Here is a 20,065-nt window from a genome sequence, read left to right on the forward strand (position 1 = left end):
AGATAGATAGATAGATAGATAGATAGATAGATAGATAGATAGATAGATAGATAGATAGATATCTTGGTCACTTGGAGTGATCACCATTTTAATCCTTGTAAAGACAAATTTGAAAACTACACATTAAAATGTTTCAGACCAGAAAAAATTCAGACGTAGTTTAAATGATTTGTTATGAAGTAATGCTGTTTAGATTAGAAATCACATTTCTTTGAATGACTAAACTATGAGATTAAATCCCAGTGTTGCTTTAATCTTTGATATGACTGTGATTACAAAACTAATCAAGAAGTTGAAATGTTAATGTGAAATTATGGTGTTCTATTGTTATTGATTATTCCTTCTTTAATTCATAGATTGTGTAATAATGGCAGTTTTCAGTAATGCTGGCTGTCTTGCATTGAACTCTTCAGACTGCGACGACGGCCTTGCCGATGTTTTCTCCCTGCAGCATCCCCATAAAAGCAGCCGGCATGTTTTCAAAGCCTTTTGTGACGTGCTCCCGACACTGCAGTTTGCCCTGTGGACGCACAATACACAGATCACAAATACAATACATCACAGAAACATGGGGAACTGATGTTTATATCTTTTTCTCTTTGATAAAGAACTAAATAACTGACCTCTTTCACCCAGGCCAACAGTCTCTTGAGGGTCTCGTGGTTCTTGTGCTGCCACCTGCTGTATATGAAGCCCTCCATCTTCAGCTGTTTCAGGATCACAGTGAAATAGGGGTACGGCCCTAAAATACAGATCATTGAAGAGAAAAATGAAATGATGAAACTACAATTCATATCTAAAATAACTGCCTGTGTCCCTCCACAGATCTTATGGGTCTTCAGCAGGACAACATCTCCCTCTAGTGGAAAATGAGAAGAACCCAAGGCCATCCAATAATATCACTGTCCCCGCCTTTGCGGAGTACTACTCAGATACAGTTAAAGCTATAATGAAGCCCCACAGTTTAGCCTAAATAAAGAGTTTAACACCAAAATCTATAAAAACTTGCTGTAGTCAGTGGATCAAACGGACATGAACAAGTCACTTTATCTCTGAGGATCTTTAGCTCAAAAATCCCAAAAGGTTGATTTGTTCATCTGGACAAAGTGTTTTCAATGGGAGAAATGTTTCATCACTCATCTAAGTGACTTCTTCAGTCTCAACTGACTCCAGGTTTCCCCAACCTTGCACAATGACTGAAACCAGCCCACTGAATGAACAATGGGCTGTGAGGTCAGTTCCTTGGTCATTAATATGCAAATTCTCATGACCATTGATCAACAACCACTGATCAATGGCCATGAGTACCATTCACAGAGAGTTGGGGAATGGCTGCAATCACAGCATTGTAAGATGGTGAAAGATGTACCCTTAGGCCCCCTCCTCGATTCAGAGATGGTCTTTCCCTTTTTACGTAAATGGCCTCCTTGACTCTGCGCTCAAACCAGTGTTCCTCCCTGTCCAGGATGTGTACATCCCCTTTGAAAGAGTGTCCACTGGCCTGTAGGTGTAAATAGACTGCAGCGTCCTGGCCTGACGAGTTGGCTCTTCTGTGTTGTGCCATCCACTTCGCCACTATGTTACTGTTTGTGTCGGGGGACCCGATCCTTGGGGTGGACCAATTTTTGGCGCATTGTCTCTTGGGGTTTAAAAGCCACAGATACGTGATGTATAGAAAAAATGCGTCTCAGCTGTTCCAATACTCCTGACACATAAGGCAGGGTTCCCTATTCCCGAGCTGGTCTGTGAGTCGTTTGGTACTGGGCTGCGAGAGTTGAGGCTTGGGTGTGAAATTTATGGTTTTCAGGGTTTTTATCGTTAACTCAGTTTCCCTGGGTCTTTTCCCCTGTGTTATGAATAAATCTTATTTTTGGTACTGTTACTGGTTTTATTTTGTTGTATTTATCTGCGAAGCCGGTCCGTGACACCAGTCCGTGAAAATATTGTCTTTAAAGTAGGTTTCTTAACCTTAAACTGGTTGTGTGTTTTCAGGAAATATCTGATATAGATGTATAAGTCTCTGTCTCAGTATTATTTTTATTATTTCTTATGAATCAGTCTGTATTGAGCTCATGTCTTTGACAAGGAAAAGTAAACTAGAGCAGTAACAAACCTGTCTGGGGTTCACTGTCATTGTAGGTGGAGATACTTCCACACACAGCTATTCTTCCAAATTTCTTCATCTGCTCCAGGACAACGTATGAAGAAGGGCCTCCCACCTAAAACCAAGCAGCATGTTGTAAGGAATGCAGTGTGAATCCAAGAGAAGAGCTCAGCAATAGTTAAATATTACATGCAAGCTTGAAACTGCACCACCACTGCTCACGTTTTCAAAGAAGCAATCGTATCCTTCAGGTGAAGCCTTCCTCAGAGCCTCCTCCAGGGAACCCACAGTTTTGTAGTTGAAGACCTCATCAAATCCCAGCTCTTTGAGGTAAGCCACTTTGGCATCAGAGCCTGCCGAGCCCACCACCTTACAGCCCTTGATCTTGGCAATCTGTCCCACCACGGAGCCCACCGCTCCAGCTGCAGCGTTCACCAGCAGGGTCTCACCCTTCTGGAGTCCCAACACTTCCTCTATCCCATAAACAGCCGTCAGTCTGCAGAGAGACAGAAACGGTAAATCCAGCCGTTTTGCCTCAATTTTGAGCTTCATATAAATATAAATAAATATTAATAAGTGCATAGATGGTGACTTCAGGTCACCAGCAAGCCAAAACATTTGAATTACCCACTTACTTTCTTAAAAGGTGACTTGTTCCTGCCCATGATTCACTATATTGTCTATTAGCATCCCTGTTTACACCTTAGAAATGCCGTTCATCTTTATGATAATCATCAACCATGTCAGTTTTTTCCAAGTTAATCATCCTAAACAACATTTGTTAAGAAGGTTTATTGGACTCTTTTATGCAATGCTGATCACATATGAGAGTAAAACTCAGTAATTTCTTGAAACCTCCTTAAGCTGCTGTAAACAAAGTCTTACATCACTGACATAAATCCGCATCTATTGAAAATGTTCTGTCTCAGTGTGCATTTAAGATTCAGCTGATAAAACTTCACATGGATCTATCTGCTGGAAAAGTCTGAACATCCTGCCATGATTTATCGTCCAATAGAAAATGACTATGATCCATGCAGGTTACTTAAATCTGTCTTACCCGGGCATCCCGATGGTACCCAGAGCCAGAGACAGGGACACATCTTTAGGCCACTCAGACAGGATGGGAGTGAGGCCGGTCCCATCACTGAGTGTGTGGGTTCTCCACCCACTGTTACTCACAACGTGGCTTCCCACAGGAAACGCTGGATTCTTACTCTGGATCACTCTAAAGAAAACAATATTATAAGTAGTAGTAGTCGTCATAGTAATATATGAACAGGTAAAGACTTACTTGGCCACTTGTTCTCCAATCATCACATCTCCTTCCTTCATGTGGATTTTGCTGAACAGCCTGTCAACAGTGTGTCACAATATAGTTATATAAGGAGTGTTACTTGATATTAAAAAAATCTATATTCTCTGATCACCTCATGTACGGGTCAACACTGAGAAACACTGCTTCCAGAAGCACCTCTGCAAACAAAAGTAAACTCATTTAAAGTGGTCGATGCTAAAAGCTTGACATTAAAAAAAAGAGCGTGAACTCCTTAAGCAAATAGAAATAATAAAGTTATCTTACCTCCATCTTTGGGCTCAGGGAGCTCCTCCACCTTCAGCCCAAAGTCGCTTTTCTTTGGGAAGCCGTCAAAATGCTTAGTCATTACCCATGACTTAGCTTTCACCATGATTCTTCTTTTTTTAGCTGTAGGCAAATATTGACCCGTCACTGTTAATAAGCTCATAGTAACAGACATGAAAGTGCTGAGTCAGCGCTGTGCAAAACAAAAAACAAAAAAAACCTGAAGTGTAACATTGACGTTTAGCTGTGGTGAGCATCAAACTAACATTTACACACACAAGTGTACTGAGAGTAAAAATAGTACTATATAAGCACTGATCCATTCACCATTCACAGTCCTAACGACCACATCAGTGACACTTTGCGTCTCATAAGTACACCGCTGTGATCACCTTTGTGAGATTTGTGGAAAAGATTTGTGTCTATAAATCTGTTTTAAACGCTTTACATTTGATTACTTCTAAAAAAGAACTTGAACTGTGTCACAAACAGCCACAGCAGAATGTGTAATCGTGCTGCCAGTTCAGTGTTTGCTCGTGCGCTCAGTCTGATTGTTTTGGAAACACTGAAAACGTTTACGTACAAACAGCCTGAAGATATGGAAAGACTCCAAGGCTTGTGGCCACTAAGAGGACTGCTTTGAATCCTAATTTCAGAGACTCAGTGGGATCATACATCAATAGTGTTGAAACTCAGTGTTATTTAGTTATTGAGCTTCTTTGATATACTCATTCTTGCTCCAGACCACGATAGCCCCACCTTTGTGTGCTTTCTAATAATAATTTCTCCATCTTTTGATAAGGCCATTTTTTTTCTTCACAGGAAACATAAACACATTTTTTTTTACTCTTAAATACATTCTCTAAAATCACTTTTAAGATAACTTTTTTTTAATTTAACGCAGGTATTCAAATGCAACATGTTGAATGATGGATTTATGCTTAACATGTGGTCTGACCTCCATCCAGCTGAATTATTTAACAAATAATTAAAAATGAAACAGCAAAACTTGAAAAATGTCACTTTATGTGCAATGAATAAATAATGTGGGAATAAGTCCATTCACCATTTACATCCAAGTATACACACGTAAAAACAAGTTCAGATGTTACGACCACATCAGTGAACTGACACTTTACAGTGAATAAAAGCGAACACTGTAGTGGAGCATCAACTATTTCACGGTCAGAGTGAGATAACATCGACCCCCTGCTGATGTTTGCTGCTCAGCCTCAGAGTTACCTCCTCCAGTAAAATCACACTTAATGCAGTTCAGAAACAAACAGCTCTCTCTCCTCTGTGCGACTTACCGCTCGCCTTTCTTCACAGAGAAATGCTGGAAGCTGTGGCGCGAGAGTGGGTAGAAGTGAGCAGAGGCAGCTCTGCGAACGCTTAAGAGGAGAAAGGAGTGGGGGACACGCTTTTAATGTTCAATCTTATTGGCCGAAAGTTCAGCACACCATCTGAGGTGTGACAGAGGGCACGCTGCCAATAAGGTTAAAGACCAACATCCAGCTTTCTTTGTTGCTTTACAGGTGAGACTGCAATCCATCATTTCTGGATATACATACAAACTAATAAGTTCAGGTGAGACATTTGTAGATTGAATCTGGATCATAATAATTGTATCTTTTGTATCTTTGAACTTCACATGGAAAAAAAGTGTTTCTTGGGTTCTTGAGATGAAAAACCTCACCTTGTAGTCAAACCTTGTTACGCTTCTTTCACTTCTGATGTTCATAAATGTAACTTTTCTAAACTTAAACTTTTCTTTGTTCCTTTGTGTCATATATTGTTCTGTTGCCCATGTTATATTTGAATGGAAATTACCACGTCTTTTTTTCTTTCCTTTCCTGGAAAGAGACGTTGTTGTTGTCATCAAGTTTTGAACGTGTTCACAGAAGTTTAAATAGCTACAATTATTTCCAAGTTAACAATGAAAAGTTTATTTCTTTGTAAATTTTCACCTTTAATCTGAAGAAATTCAGATGTTTAAAACTTCGACACAGCACATTTCTTTCAGTGACTAAACTGTGAGATTAAACTTCAGACCTGCTTTTCTCAGCTTTTTCAGGTAAGACACTTCAGCATCTGTACAGTTTTTTGGTGAATGTTATACATGTTATTGCTTTTGTGAAGAAGATCATAAAATTATAAAATATCTGAATATATATATAAAATATCTCTAATGTGCATTTTTTTCTTTTACATATTTTATTTCTTGTATACTTATTATTTATTTAGTATTTTGTGCAGACGTGCTCAGTTTCATTGGTATTGAGAAGGAGATCTTGCTAGATTTGTGGTTCTTTGTCTGTTTTAAAATTAAAAAAAAAAAAATCTTTATTCTCATGGCGTGAATTCATGCGTGTTGGTGTGGTGGAGCGCAAGTGTGTGAGAAGACCTTTCCCTTCCCGAATCACCCCTGGACCCCCTGGATCTTCCCCCCACATGTATATATAGTGCACTTGGTTTTGTGTAAATAAACTGCCGTGTTGAACTTTGAATTCCAGTCCGCGCCTGAGTCCTCTCCGTACTTGTGACAGTTTTTGCAAATGTATTCAATGTAGTATGTTGAACAGAGGGGGAAAAGGTGGCTTCAGGTTTACAATGTGGTGTAATGTCAAAAGAGTTGGTCTGATTTCCTTCCAGGTTAATTTCTGATTTCCATGAGAAGATATGAGATAGATAGATAGATAGATAGATAGATAGATAGATAGATAGATAGATAGATAGATAGATAGATAGATAGATAGATAGATAGATAGATAGATAGATAGATAGATAGATAGAGTCTGAAGCCACAAGGATCAGGGTGAGAAAAAACTTTATTGTCCACAGACTTCCAGACAATACAAAGCACTTGGTCAGTATGTTGTAGTAAATCCACACTGTTCACCACAACAAAGTGAAAGCTTGGAGTGATCACCATTTTAATCCTTGTAAAGACAAATTTGAAAACTACACATCAAAATGTTTCAGACCAGAAAAAATTCAGACGTAGTTTTAATGATTTGTTATGAAGTAATGCTGTTTAGATTAGAAATCACATTTCTTTGAATGACTAAATTATGAGATTAAATCCCAGCGTTGCTTTAATCTTTGATATGACTGTGATTACAAAACTAATCAAGAAGTTGAAATGTTAATGTGAAATTATGGTGTTCTATTGTTATTGATTAATTCTTCTTTAATTCATAGATTGTGTAATAATGGCAGTTTTCAGTAATGCTGGCTCTCTTGCATTGAACTCTTGTTTCTCTTCAGACTGCGACGACGGCCTTGCCGATGTTTTCTCCCTGCAGCATCCCCATAAAAGCAGCCGGCATGTTTTCAAAGCCTTTTGTGACGTGCTCCCGACACTGCAGTTTGCCCTGTGGACGCACAATACACAGATCACAAATACAATACATCACAGAAACATGGGGAACTGATGTTTACATCTTTTTCTCTTTGATAAAGAGCTAAATAACTGACCTCTTTCACCCACGCCAACAGTCTCTTGAGGGTCTCGTGGTCCTTGTGCTGCCACCTGCTGTATACGAAGCCCTCCATCTTCAGCTCCTTAAAGAGCATGGTGGAGTAGGGGTACGGCCCTAAAATACAGATCATTTAAGAGAAAAATGAAACGATGAAACTACAATTCATATCTAAAATAACTGTCTGTGCACCTCCACAGCTCTTATGGGTCTTCAGCGGGACAACATCTCCCTCTAGTGGAAAATTACTGAAATGGGAAAAGCCCAGGGCCATCTAGTGACGTCACTGATATCTATAAAAACTTGCTGTAGTCGGTGGATCAAAGGGACGTGATGGAGTCACATGATGTCTGGAGATCTTTAACTTTACACCTATAAAATAACTGGAAATGTGTTTGTTTATCCTCAATCCATACTCACAACCTGCTGGAGTGACTCCATTTCTCCCAGTGTGTGATGGGATCCTGACTCCCTGCACTTTGAGAAAATGTGTCTCCAGTTTTGGACACCATGCTGTCTAACACAGGTATTGGCTGCATGTTTGCAGTTGTAACGTTTGTAATTGTGGCTGCATTTCTTCATAGGGTTTAAAGTAGGCCTCTCAACCTTAAACTGGTTGTGTAGCCTTTATTTGTCCTTGGGTCATTTCTGTCCTGAGGACCACAGGTGTGTGGAAATCAGGAGGACATTATGAGGGTTACATTCAGCACACATGAATTTGTTTAGTATGTAAAAGATGGATGAAGCCACTGTGATGTCATCCAGTGGTCTTTGGACTGTTTGTTTTATGGAGATAAATGTTTAATCTCAGTTTGCTGCTCTGTTTGGTCCCATTTATTAACCCTCATTATGTCCTCCCGAATTTCCATACACCTGTGGTTCTCAGGACAAAAATGACCCAAGGACAACACAAATGATGCCAGAATTATAAGATAATAAATTATATTAAATTTTCAGGAAATATATGACAGTATAGATGTATAAGTCTCTGTCTCAGTATTTCTTATGAAACAATTTATATTGAGCTCATGTCTTTAACAAGGAAAAGTAAACTAGGGCAGTAACAAACCTGTCTGGGGTTCACTATCATTGTAGGTGGAGATAGTTCCACACACAGCTATTCTTCCAAATTTCTTCATCTGCTGCAGGACAACGTATGAAGAAGAACCTCCCACCTAAAACCAAATGTCAGAGAAGAGCTCAGCAGTGATTAAATATTACATGCAAGCTTGAAACTGCACCACCACTGCTCACGTTTTCAAAGAAGCAATCGTATCCTTCAGGTGAAGCCTTCCTCAGAGCCTCCTGCAGGGAACCCACAGTTTTGTAGTTGAAGGCCTCATCAAATCCCAGCTCTTTGAGGTAAGCCACTTTGGCATCAGAGCCCGCCGAGCCCACCACCTTACAGCCCTTGATCTTGGCGATCTGTCCCACCACGGAGCCCACCGCTCCAGCTGCAGCGTTCACCAGCAGGGTCTCACCCTTCTGGAGTCCCAACACTTCTTCTATCCCATAAACAGCCGTCAGTCTGCAGAGAGACAGAAACAGTAAATCCAGCTGTTTTTCCTCAATTTTGACTCAAAAATCTTTGAACTTTATATAAACTCTAACTACTTTTATAAACATGGTCATTCATCAGTGCTTAGAAAGTGACTTCAGTTCACCAGCAGGGCAAAACATGTGAAGTTAGACACTTATTTTCTTAAAAGGGGATTTTTTTCTGCTCATGACTCACTCTGCTGTTTATTAGCATCACTGCTTACACCTTAGAAACACCGTTCATCTTCATGACAGCAATTAACAATGTCAGTGTTTTCCAAATGAATCGTCTTAACTAACATTTTCGAAGAAGGTTTGGACTTTTTTATGCAATGCTGATGACATATGAGAGTAAAACAAGGGAACCTCTTGAAACTTCCTTAAAGAGCTGACATGAACTTGTCAATGTGTTTACATTTGGTTTGCAGTTAAGATTCAGCTGATAAAACTTCACATTTGCAGGAAAAGTCAGAACATCCTGTCATGATTTAAAGTCCAATAGAAAATGACTATGACCCATGCAGGTTACTTAAATCTGTCTTACCCAGGTATCCCGATGGCACCCAGAACCAGAGACAGGGACACATCTTTAGGCCACTCAGGCAGGATGGGAGTGAGGCCGGTCCCATCACTGAGTGTGTGGGTTCTCCACCCACTGTTACTCACAACGTGGCTTCCCACAGGAAACGCTGGATTTTTACTCTGGATCACTCTAAAGGAAAATATTATTACCATTATTATTATTATTACTACTAGTAGTAGTATACACAGTAATAAACAGTTAAAGGCTTACTTGGCAACTTGTTCTCCAATCATCACACCTCCTTCCTTGATGTGGGTTTTGCTGAATAGCCTTTGAAAAGTGTTTTGCAATAGACTTACATCAGCAGTGTTACTATATAAAAATATATTTAAAAATCCTTTATATTATTCTACTCACCTCATGTACGGGTCAACACTGAGAAAGACTGCTTCCAGAAGCACCTCTGCAAACAAAAGTAAACTCAATCAAAGCTTTCGATGCTTTCGGACACAATACACAAAAAAAGAAACGAAAAGAAACAAAAAAAGAGAGAAAGAAGAGCGTGAACTCCTTAAGCAAACAGAAATAATAAAGTTATCTTACCTCCATCTTTGGGCTCAGGGAGCTCCTCCACCTTCAGCCCAAAGTCGCTTTTCTTTGGGAAGCCGTCAAAATGCTTAGTCATTACCCATGACTTAGCTTTCACCATGATTCTTCTTTTTTTAGCTGTAGGCAAATATTGACCCGTCACTGTTAATAAGCTCATAGTAACAGACATGAAAGTGCTGAGTCAGCGCTGTGCAAAACAAAAAACAAAAAAAACCTGAAGTGTAACATTGACGTTTAGCTGTGGTGAGCATCAAACTAACATTTACACACACAAGTGTACTGAGAGTAAAAATAGTACTATATAAGCACTGATCCATTCACCATTCACAGTCCTAACGACCACATCAGTGACACTTTGCGTCTCATAAGTACACCGCTGTGATCACCTTTGTGAGATTTGTGGAAAAGATTCATGTCTATAAATCTGTTTTAAACGCTTTACATTTGATTACTTTTAAAAAAGAACTTGAACTGTGTCACAAACAGCCACAGCAGAATGTGTAATCGTGCTGCCAGTTCAGTGTTTGCTCGTGTGCTCAGTCTGATTGTTTTGGAAACACTGAAAACGTTTCCGTACAAACAGCCTGAAAATATGGAAAGACTCCAAGGCTTGTGGCCACTAAGAGGACTGCTTTGAATCCTAATTTCAGTGGGATCATATGTCAATAGTGTTGAAACTCAGTGTTATTTAGTTAAACCAGCTTCTTTTATATACTCATTTTTACTCCAGACCATGATAGCCCCACCTTTGTTTGCTTTCTTAATAATAATTTCTCCATCTTTTGATAAGGCCAAAGATAAACACAATTTTTTGCTCTTACATAAATTCTCTACATCAAAATCACTTTTAGAACCATCACTTTTTAAAAACAAAGATATTCTTTATTTAACAAATAATTAAAAGTGAAAGAACAAAACTTGAAAAATGTCCCTTTATGTGCAATGAATGAAGTCCACTCACCATTCACATACAAGTATGCACACACAAAAACAAGTCCAGTCATTCTGATTTTCAGATGTTACGACCACATCAGTGAACTGACACAAGAGAATAAAAGAGGACAGTGTAGAAACACTCCACTGTGGTGGAGCATCATCTACTTCATGGTCCCAGTGAGATAACACCGACCCCCTGCTGATGTTTGCTGCTCAGCCTCAGAGTTACCTCCTCCAGTAAAATCACAATTAATGCAGTTCAGAAACAAACAGCTCTCTCTCTCCTCTGTGCGACTTACCGCTCGCCTTTCTTCACAGAGAAATGCTGGAAGATGTGGAGTGGGTGGAAGTGAGCAGATGCAGCTTTGAGAACGCTTAAGAGGAGAAATAAGTGGGAGACACACCTTTACCACTCAGTCTTATTGGCCAAAAGTTTAGCACACCACCTGAGGTGTGACAGAGGGCACGCTGCCAATAAGGTTAAAGACCAAAATCCATCTTTCTTTGTAGCTTTACAGATGTTTCCCCCCAAATTTAAAAATGACATCACTTTAAACCTCTGAGTTCCTGACACTGAGACTGTAATCCATCATTTCTGGATATAGATACAAACTAATGAGTTTGAGTTGAGACATTTGTAGATTGAACTTGGATCATAATACTTGTATCTTTTATGTCTTTCTTTACATTTATTTCCACACTGACAATGAAAAGTTTATTTTACTCTGCATCGCTCTACAAGAAAACAACATTAAATAAGCATTTTCCAGTCAAGTGTTGTGGTTTCAGGGTGTGTGCGTCACTAGTACTGCAGGCTAAACTCACATATATGACTTACAATGAGAAAAATACAAATGTGAATCTTGCAGAAGTACTGAATGTATAGATGTTTCTGTGTGTTGGTCATCAAATAGTCCCTTTTTGACGCAGAGAGACTCCACTCACGCCTGCCAGGGAGACAGAACAGCCAGTGTGTTGTTAGGATGGTGCACACAGACAGACAAGGAGACAGACGTGTTTGAGATAATGTTGGACATTTAATCTTAATGTTCTTTCAGTGATTTTCTTTAAACTAAATCTACTATTAAGTCTGAGACAAAGATACCCAGTACATGGACACAAAAACAACTGTCTTTTTTCATAAATATGGATTAAAATAACACTTAAAAGATTTCTTTAATTACTGATTTATTGGTAATGTGACTTTACTGTACATGTACCATCCCAGAACATTACTCAAATGTGTCACCAGGTGGCGTATAGCACTCAGGAGGAATGTAAATCCTCATTTGCAAGGTTTAGGAAATAATAATTTTGCATTGTCATCTAATTCTCCTGTGGGGCTCCTCCCACAATGCAAGCTGCCCAATGGGTGAGCCTAACCTGCAGAATGTCATGTTTGTGTCATTGTGGAGGCTGCAGCTGGTTGCCCCAAAGTCGCTCACCTGTCTGACCAATAGCACGTGAGTAACATGTTAATCAAAGAACTGACAGGAGGTGTGTACATCAAACACATCTTACATCACATCCCTGTGGTTTTTCTGCTTTGTCAGTGGTCAGTGGCTGCATCAGTAAGGTGCAGGAACTCAACCTGAACACCGGGCATGTTCTGTAGTTCCAGTGTGACATCAGCTACAACCTGGTGGGAGATCCTCTGGTGGGAGCTCCACTTTCCCCACCTGCCAACATGAGGAAAAAACTCTTGTGCCTTACTTCCTCTTTTGTGGCAGCTCGTGGTATCGTCTGCATTCTCATAAATCACTTTGCAACAGGAAGACAAACACACTCCAAATTCTTTGCAACATTATCGAGTTCCTTAGGCTGTTTCACAACACATGCCCTGACAAGAAGTCACCCACTCAGTTGCTCTTAATCTGGCTGCTCTCTGAGTTTGTGGAAACGTGCTGATTTTAGAGTCGTACATCAGGACTGAACCATGACTTAGAGCTGAGAAGCTTTTCCACGTATGGTACAGATAAGCTGGGATATGTTTTAATGCTATATCACTGAAACATATCAATGTTACAAACTAGAGCTGTAAGTAACACATAAGTTCATTGAATAGTTAAATTATATTAAAAGGATTACATGTTCTCAATCTTCTGATTTTGGCTTCAAGTCAGAGACTAGGAGACTACAAGCCCATTATCATCAATGGAGCTCCAGTGGAGAGGGTGCAGTCCTTCAATTATCTTGGTGTCCACATCTCCTCAGACCTGACATGGTCTGCCCACATGCAGGTCCAGACCAAAAAGGCTAGGCAGCGCCTGTACCACCTCCGACAACTGAGGAAGTTCAGGGTCTCTCCAAAGATCCTCAGGATTTTCTATACAGGCGCTGTGGAGAGCATCCTCACACAGAACATCACAGCATGGTTTGGGAACAGCTGTGTTAAGGACCAAAAAGCTCTTCAGAGAGTGATTCGTACAGCTGTTGCAGGATTGCTCTCCCCCCGCTTCAGGACACCTACACCAGGAGATGCCAGACTAGAGCAGCGCAGATACTGAAGGACCCGTCCCGTCCTGGCAACAACTGTTCCAACTTCTGCAATCTGGTAGAAGGTTCCGCATCATCCGGGCAAGGACAGAGAGACTCACTGTGTGTTATACTTGTATAACTATGCATGTGACAAATAAAAAACCTTGAACCTTGAAGTAGTAATAATACGTATATATTGACTCGCTGTTCAAAGTTGCACAAGTGCTTCACGAGGGCAAGAAAAATGAAACACACAGGCCTTTAAACCTCAGGATAAAAACATACAATAAAATTTGGCTAATAAAAAAAACACAATGCAGGGAAGAAAGATCTCACTATAGTGAAAGACAGTCCACAGAAAACAGCTTGTATGGAAGCAGGTTTGGCTCCTAAGATTTGGGGTGGGGTCCTTTGGGGATGTCCTACCTGCATGGTTCATTCAACATAAAAGGAAGGTCCACCATCTCTTATCTTTCTCTGTATCATGAACTGTGTGAATACTTTCTGTAGACTGGATCCAGGAAAAACCTCACCCTTAACAAGAAAAACAACTTCCGATGACACGGCACTTTCACCTGAGAAACAGCCTGAGGTGCGCTTATCTCATTCTTTTGGATAACTACGCAAAAATACTCCAAGTGATATCATTTGAACACATTTTGTTAAAAATATTTGTTATATGTTAAAACATTTGGGATTTAAAAAATCAATCATGCAAGACATTAGCAGGTTTTTATCAGGATTTAAGGACCTGATTCTTGACTTTTATTGTAACTCTCACCAGATGAGTAAACATTACCGACAGAGACACTCATCTGTATTTCTGCTTTGATATGATGGGAGCGCCAGCTGAACTGAATCCAGGTATTCGAAAATTTAGAAATTGCTTTTCTCACTCGGCACAAGCCCCCCCAAAAAACATCACCTGTCAGCAGTTTTATGACTTAATCTTTAAAAAAAATTTTTTGCTGCTTTTGAGTGAGAAACAAATGCAAAAACGTTTACATGATAGCTGAAATATGAGGATGTTACTCTCTGTAATAAGCTAAAAAATAGTTTACTGCTAAAAATTTTTTTAAAAAAAAGAGTTAAAAATCAACCTTCATTCAATTTCATCAAAGGCAAACGTTTAAGAGCTCATCAGACTAACACAGAGGACTTTAGAGCTGCTCTTACCAAATGAACAAATACATTTTTATCTGTCTGTCTGGTGCATGTTGGACTCGTTCTTATCTGTACACAAGTACAGATACTAAAGCAGACAGTCAAAACACAGATTGGGCTCCACACTGAATCCCTGTGTGCAGTCTGAAACTCAAATTAGCAGTCAGATGTTTTACATATGAAATATTAAAAACAAGGGCTGGATACAGGCTAAGCTTCCCTGAACAGCTGCTGAGTTCTTTCCTGCCTCCCTGCACACACTGTTGCTGTCCTGATGTGTTTGCACTGCCTTTGTTTGTGTGCATTAGGTTAAATGGCCCAAAGCTGCTGTAGACCTCATTCTCAGGACTCATTTTTTCCTATTTCACTGCATTTTTGTTGAGTATCTTCTTCACTGCGTAACTCGCTCACAGGAATAGAATCTGTGTTTGTAATTTGTAATGTAATCTGTAATTTGATATGTCCGTGTGTGTAAGGGTGTGTGTGTGTCCTCTTCCTCATTTGTGCTCAAACAAAGGCTCACTGACACAAAACAGAAGAGTCAGCCTGATAGGCCGGTTTTAACCACTGGTTTCATTGGCATTGTACCAGTACCTACTCAAAAACCAGTCCATGCATTTGAAGAAAAACACAAATGCTGGTGCTCGAAAGCACAGTAACAACAACCTGTTGGTGCAAAGTGGGAACAAGTGAGTTCAGTGGCTGTAAGAGGGTCTAACGCAAGAAATTCTCATTCTCAGATGTCGCCCAACTTCCTATGCAAATTGCCCAAACCTTTGCTGCATCATGCTACGTGGCATCTGGTTGTTTGCTGGTTTTCACACTGTTCCATGGTGCGCTGGTGAAAAAGACTGAAAGATAAATTTAATGCGTAAGAGTAAGGCTGATCAGCTGGATTGTCATGAAGTTCTGTGCAGATGTCTGTGAAGGTTCTCAGTCATCCAGGTCATCGTAGTCTAAGGAGCTTGGAACAGTAACTGCTCTGGAAATGTTTTCATGGGTGGTGGACGTTATTCAGCCAATCCCAGCTGCTGTACATCCTGTATGTAGTATGATCATCGTGACAATTCAATTTTGTCATTTAACAGCTCCATCAGTCTCAGCTCCAGTCTATTTAGGGTTAATTAGCACGCTAACGTGCATGTATACAAATCCACATGCACAATGAGCTGTTATTTTTAATCAAATTATTTTAAAAATTCAGTCAAAGCATTTGACATGAGAGAGAAAAGAGATTGTGACACTTGAAGTTTGTGTACAATCGTTTTGGTTGCAGTTTTTAAACAGAACTTAAATGTGTTTTTCAGCTCTGAAACTTTTTGTGAAATGAAGCTGTGCCTGTACAGTGTGTCGAAGCTGTTGCTGTGATGCCCCATTGCACATGTGCAAACTATTCTCCCATTTTTATTGAAGCATAAAATACCATCGAGTCTGTTGATTTGATGTAATCCATTTATTGTGTATACTTTGTTGAACACAAAAACAGAGTTAAAAGTTATCAGCGTCATATTTTGTTAAGACAAGGAAGCTATGTCAATATTAAAGGATATGTAGATATATTATTGGCTGCTCATGAATCATGTACAGACGATAATGTGAGGCATTTTTATTTTTATGGCCATGTGTTGACTGGACGTCTTATCTCAGCTCTTCCACTTTTTGAAGTAGTTTAGCTTGATCAGCTCCGGAGAACTCATAGACCTGAAAGACAGGGATAGAGGGTAAAAATGTCATAAAACCCCCCAAAACAAAACATAATTTTCCATTTATTTTCCATTTATCTTAGATAAAATGGAAAATAGTAGACCATAAGCTTGACACAGGAACCTAAACCCTTATTTCTGAGAGATATTTAACTCAGTTTGTTTAATCCTGAGACCACTGAGTGAAGGTCTGGCTTCGATCACTGAAGCTGGTGTTTAATGTCATAAGCTCGCCTTTATTTGTCAGAAAGGTTCATTCCTTTGTTGTCATTAGAAAATATTAAGTGACTCATGTATGACATGCTTTTAGAGCATGACTGTGCAAGATTAGGAGGGAATCCTTCAAGCAACATAAAATTTCTCCAGCAGCTGAATGCCAAACACTACATTAAAGATCACTTCTATATGTCACTTGAAAATAATTCTGAGATTTGGAGATTGATCATCATTGCACGAGGCTCATAGTGTTCAAAAATCTATTACACGCCAAACATCTCCACCAAGCTGACAGGTACACGTAGCACTTACCTTTTGGCCGTTCTTGTAAAAGTGGAATGTGGGCATGGATCTGATTCCACAGGATGAGGACACATCCTGAAAGAGCAAAGACATCAGATGAGCTCACTGGGTCATCAACACTGATCTCTCTAGTCTATAGATGGTTATGACCAACTGTAGCTGTAGATGTGGTGAGAGGGCAATTAAGAAGAAGCCATTAAGAATAGGGGGGTGATGACGGGCTTCTTCAGCTACCCAAGATCAGCCAAAGTCTCTCCTTCAGACTTCAGTGCTGCCCGTTTCCCACAGCACAGAATTGAATCTTTATGCAATTTGTTTGACTCTTTCTGCACTCTCATTTGTCACTCCAGCCGGTTGTGGATCCTTATACACGGCTCGCAGTGAGCAGCCCACACCACAGCTCAAAACTACAAAGCCACACAAACAAGTCCTTTCATAATTCTTCCAATAAATACCAGAGGTTACTTTACAATTTGTGCACAGCGCTGTGACATGCTCACATGTGCCTCTGATTCTGGTGTGAGAGTGGAGAAAATTCAATAAAATGCTGCAAAAACCACAAACATGATTGGCAGCAATTTATACAACTGCACAGAGACGTGTCAAGGATCTGTGCCGGCAGCAGCAGCTGAAGTAATCCAACGCTCATCAGGAAATAACTGAAACACAGACTTACACGGGCAGCATCCACGTCCACCTTCAGGAAAATCACGTTCACATTCTCTGACTCCGCCGCCATTTTCTGTGGCAGAGAACATCAGTGAGTCAACACAAAAGCATCTACAGTTCATCTGCTGCCACGTCACAGTGAGAAAACACGCTGAAGAAGGATCAGAAGGGGAAACATTCAAAAATCTGAATTTGTTCTCTTACTTAAGTGCCACCTTTTATGAGCTGTAATTCAATAATGTAAAACATTTATTAAACAAATAAATCCCCTGAATCTGAATGTTAATTTCTTAATGTGTCAAATCTCATTTAGAAGAAAAAATTCTCAACTTTTCCAACAAGTTTATCTTTAGCAGTGCTGCAGTTATTGCAGCAAAGGTGTCAAAATGCTGCTCCTTTAGTGTCAGTAAAAATAAGAGCTGAGGGAGTCGACTCTGGGACTAGACCATCAGTAATTTATTGGCTCCTCTGCCCCGTGAGCCTTCCCAATTTACAGGTTATTGTAATGTGGGGGGAGGGACAGACAGAAAACTGCAGAGATTCTCATAAATTGTGGAAGCACCGATCGACACACCGGTGCCAGAGTTCGGAGTTGATGAGCTAAAATTAACCAGACTTTAGTTTTGACAGCATTTACCTCATACACTGGGGCAATCATTCGGCAGGGGCCACACCAAGTGGCTGTGAAGTCCACCACCACCAGCTTGTCTCCAGCTTCTCTCAGGATTTTATTGAACTCTTCCTAGAGAGAAATCAAAAAACAAAAACAGGATTTGAAACACATTTGAAGCTAAACACACATTTAAAACATTCAATGTGAGAAACATCTGACATTAAAATACAGTTTGTTTTAGCGCGTGTCCACTTTCCTCACGATGTCTGCCTGCAGCTGTTTTTACACAGAGAGGATTTCAGCCCAACACTTCCACCAGAAAGCATTCACTTTCAGTTTGCCTAACTCGGGCAATCTGTATGGCACAACTACAATACTTGTTAAGATTTAAACCAAAACTAACCGTATGGAGGCTTCCCTTGCTCAAAATTGCCTTTAAGGATTGTAATATAAGATCTGCATAAAGTTAAATTAAACACTTCATTTTACTCCAAAAGTAGGGTTTTCTCACATGACACATGACACTCTCATGTTTATTACACAAATGCAATACAGGCAACACATAATTACAACATGCTTTGGAAAGCTTCTTTAACGTCCTGTTTTTACGCTTGTGGCACACCTGCAGCTGCTCCGATATAAAACAAGAAAGCGTAAAAACATCCATTAATGTGTTATAAACGGACAGAGGCACGGAAAGCAAAACAAAGAAGACCAACTTACCAGATCTTTTACTTGGCGAACCATGATTCGTTTCTCAGACAGAACAACAAACCTTCAGATTTGGGAACCTCCTGCGGCCAGCAGACGTCGCAGGCGTTTAAATACTCTGCGTAAAGTTAGCCATCAGCAGCGCCGGTCAAAGCGGAAGTCTCCGTATTTGGTTTACAGAATAAAATTATTTAATAAGCTAAAGTTTAAATAGACTGATATTTATACAGTGTTGGGGAGTAACGGAATACATGTACCGCCGTTACGTATTTAGAATACAAAATATGAGTAACTGTATTCCGTTACAGTTACCGTTTAAAAAGGTGGTATTCAGAATACAGTTACTTTGTTGAAATAAATGGATTACACGGCGGTACTTTCCTGTTTCATATTATCGCGGATCAGGATTATTTGGGTTTGTCTGACAGCTATGTTCTGTTGTTCCAGGCGGCAGCGTTACAGTTGCCATGGTTACAGGGTGACGCTCTCTCTCTGCGTGTTTCCTGGGTGAGAGAGCGCTTTTTTGTTGTTGTTGTTGTTGTGCTAAGCTAAAAGGCAGAATGCTACAGGCATGGCCCTAAAGAATGTAGCCTCATGGGCAGTGTAGTCCGTGCTGCAGGGAGAATGGACTACCATACACGTTATGTGTCTGTGAGCGAGGGAGGAGAGAAAGGAAAAGTCCGAGCTGTCACGGAGCAAAACGGGAGCTGGAAGCATGTAAATATAATAATAACCACTGCAGCCAAGAAGAGTGCCTGACGAGCCCATTTGTAAGTAAGCTATTAAGACTCAACTGTACACTGTGTTCGTGTTTTCCTCCGGAAAAAATAAGTTCCGTTGGAGCAGCCTTTCAACGCCTCTCTCTGTCTCTGGCAAGCAAAGTTGACCCAGACAACAAAGTAAAGCTAGTTTTCGGCTACTAGCCCGACACGGAACCCACCGTATTAGCCAGAGGTCCCTTACTACTGTTCGGAGCCGCGGACCTTCAGTAACAGTAATAAATCACAGCAATAGCACATTCACGTAGTTGTAAACAGCACGATAATATATTAAGTAATCCAAAGTATTCAGAATACGTTACTCTCATTGAGTAACGTAACGGAATACGTTACAGAATACATTTTGGGGCATGTATTCAGTATTCTGTAATGGAATACATTTTAAAAGTAACCTTCCCAACACTGTATTTATATACCGCCTTTCTACTCAGCCGAGAACTCCAATCGCATTCGGCAGGTCTCATTCAGCCAGTCTCACACACGCATTCATACACTCTTATGAGACCAGGACTCATCTAAGCCAAGTGCAGGGACACAGACATCCCTGAATAAAAAATGGATGAAAGAGACCGTCAGCAGCCTGTGTAAGCATGGAGCTGACTCTCCACACAGCCTTCTGACAAAAGGCCGAAACTGCTCCTATCTGGAGCACAACTT

General features: G+C 40.2%; 3 protein-coding genes across 4 annotated transcripts; all 3 read right to left on the bottom strand.

Moving 5' to 3' along the window:
* Nucleotides 1–405: 405 nt before the first annotated feature.
* LOC116333572 (prostaglandin reductase 1-like) lies at nt 406–5,089 on the bottom strand. The gene is made up of 9 exons (XM_039609776.1): nt 4,997–5,089; nt 3,687–3,809; nt 3,535–3,580; nt 3,399–3,458; nt 3,165–3,332; nt 2,327–2,600; nt 2,114–2,219; nt 624–742; nt 406–520 (listed from the first exon to the last, which is right to left on the bottom strand). The coding sequence occupies exons 2-9, from the start codon at nt 3,790–3,792 to the stop codon at nt 410–412; spliced, it is 990 nt and encodes a 329-aa protein (XP_039465710.1). The 5' UTR covers nt 3,793–3,809; nt 4,997–5,089; the 3' UTR covers nt 406–409.
* A 1,413-nt stretch (nt 5,090–6,502) lies between these two features.
* Nucleotides 6,503–11,126, bottom strand: LOC116333590 (prostaglandin reductase 1-like). 2 transcript variants are annotated; one of them, XM_039609779.1, is made up of 9 exons: nt 11,072–11,126; nt 9,831–9,953; nt 9,645–9,690; nt 9,498–9,557; nt 9,249–9,416; nt 8,420–8,693; nt 8,235–8,340; nt 7,164–7,282; nt 6,503–7,060 (listed from the first exon to the last, which is right to left on the bottom strand). In XM_039609779.1, exons 2-9 carry the CDS (start codon nt 9,934–9,936, stop codon nt 6,950–6,952), a joined length of 990 nt encoding a protein of 329 aa, XP_039465713.1. In that variant the 5' UTR covers nt 9,937–9,953; nt 11,072–11,126; the 3' UTR covers nt 6,503–6,949. The 2 variants fall into 2 exon arrangements, with proteins under 2 accessions (XP_039465713.1, XP_039465714.1); XM_039609780.1 differs by lacking the exon at nt 11,072–11,126 and adding an exon at nt 10,223–10,238.
* A 4,726-nt stretch (nt 11,127–15,852) lies between these two features.
* On the bottom strand, nt 15,853–18,762 carry LOC116333589 (thioredoxin-like). Its single transcript, XM_031756839.2, has 5 exons — nt 18,642–18,762; nt 17,943–18,047; nt 17,313–17,378; nt 16,646–16,711; nt 15,853–16,115 (listed from the first exon to the last, which is right to left on the bottom strand). Exons 1-5 carry the CDS (start codon nt 18,663–18,665, stop codon nt 16,053–16,055), a joined length of 324 nt encoding a protein of 107 aa, XP_031612699.1. The 5' UTR covers nt 18,666–18,762; the 3' UTR covers nt 15,853–16,052.
* Nucleotides 18,763–20,065: the final 1,303 nt, after the last annotated feature.

This window comes from Oreochromis aureus, linkage group 3 (genome assembly GCF_013358895.1).
Source record: "Oreochromis aureus strain Israel breed Guangdong linkage group 3, ZZ_aureus, whole genome shotgun sequence".
Classification (NCBI taxonomy): Eukaryota; Metazoa; Chordata; class Actinopteri; order Cichliformes; family Cichlidae; genus Oreochromis; species Oreochromis aureus.

What these genes read in the sequence shown, in the direction of transcription:
- LOC116333572 (XM_039609776.1), bottom strand. Translation starts at nt 3,792, where the DNA reads ATGGTGAAAGCTAAGTCATGGGTAATGACTAAGCATTTTGACGGCTTC. An exon ending in AGTGTTGACCCGTACATGAG is followed by an intron (nt 3,459 to 3,534) that starts GTGATCAGAGAA and finishes CACTGTTGACAG; the next exon opens with GCTGTTCAGCAAAATCCACA. An exon ending in GGTACCATCGGGATGCCCGG is followed by an intron (nt 2,601 to 3,164) that starts GTAAGACAGATT and finishes GTCTCTCTGCAG; the next exon opens with ACTGACGGCTGTTTATGGGA.
- LOC116333590 (XM_039609779.1), bottom strand. Translation starts at nt 9,936, where the DNA reads ATGGTGAAAGCTAAGTCATGGGTAATGACTAAGCATTTTGACGGCTTC. An exon ending in AGTGTTGACCCGTACATGAG is followed by an intron (nt 9,558 to 9,644) that starts GTGAGTAGAATA and finishes CACTTTTCAAAG; the next exon opens with GCTATTCAGCAAAACCCACA. An exon ending in ATTGGAGAACAAGTTGCCAA is followed by an intron (nt 9,417 to 9,497) that starts GTAAGCCTTTAA and finishes ATTTTCCTTTAG; the next exon opens with AGTGATCCAGAGTAAAAATC.
- LOC116333589 (XM_031756839.2), bottom strand. Translation starts at nt 18,665, where the DNA reads ATGGTTCGCCAAGTAAAAGATCTG. An exon ending in TTCGCCAAGTAAAAGATCTG is followed by an intron (nt 18,048 to 18,641) that starts GTAAGTTGGTCT and finishes ATTTCTCTCTAG; the next exon opens with GAAGAGTTCAATAAAATCCT. An exon ending in TGGACGTGGATGCTGCCCGT is followed by an intron (nt 16,712 to 17,312) that starts GTAAGTCTGTGT and finishes TTGCTCTTTCAG; the next exon opens with GATGTGTCCTCATCCTGTGG.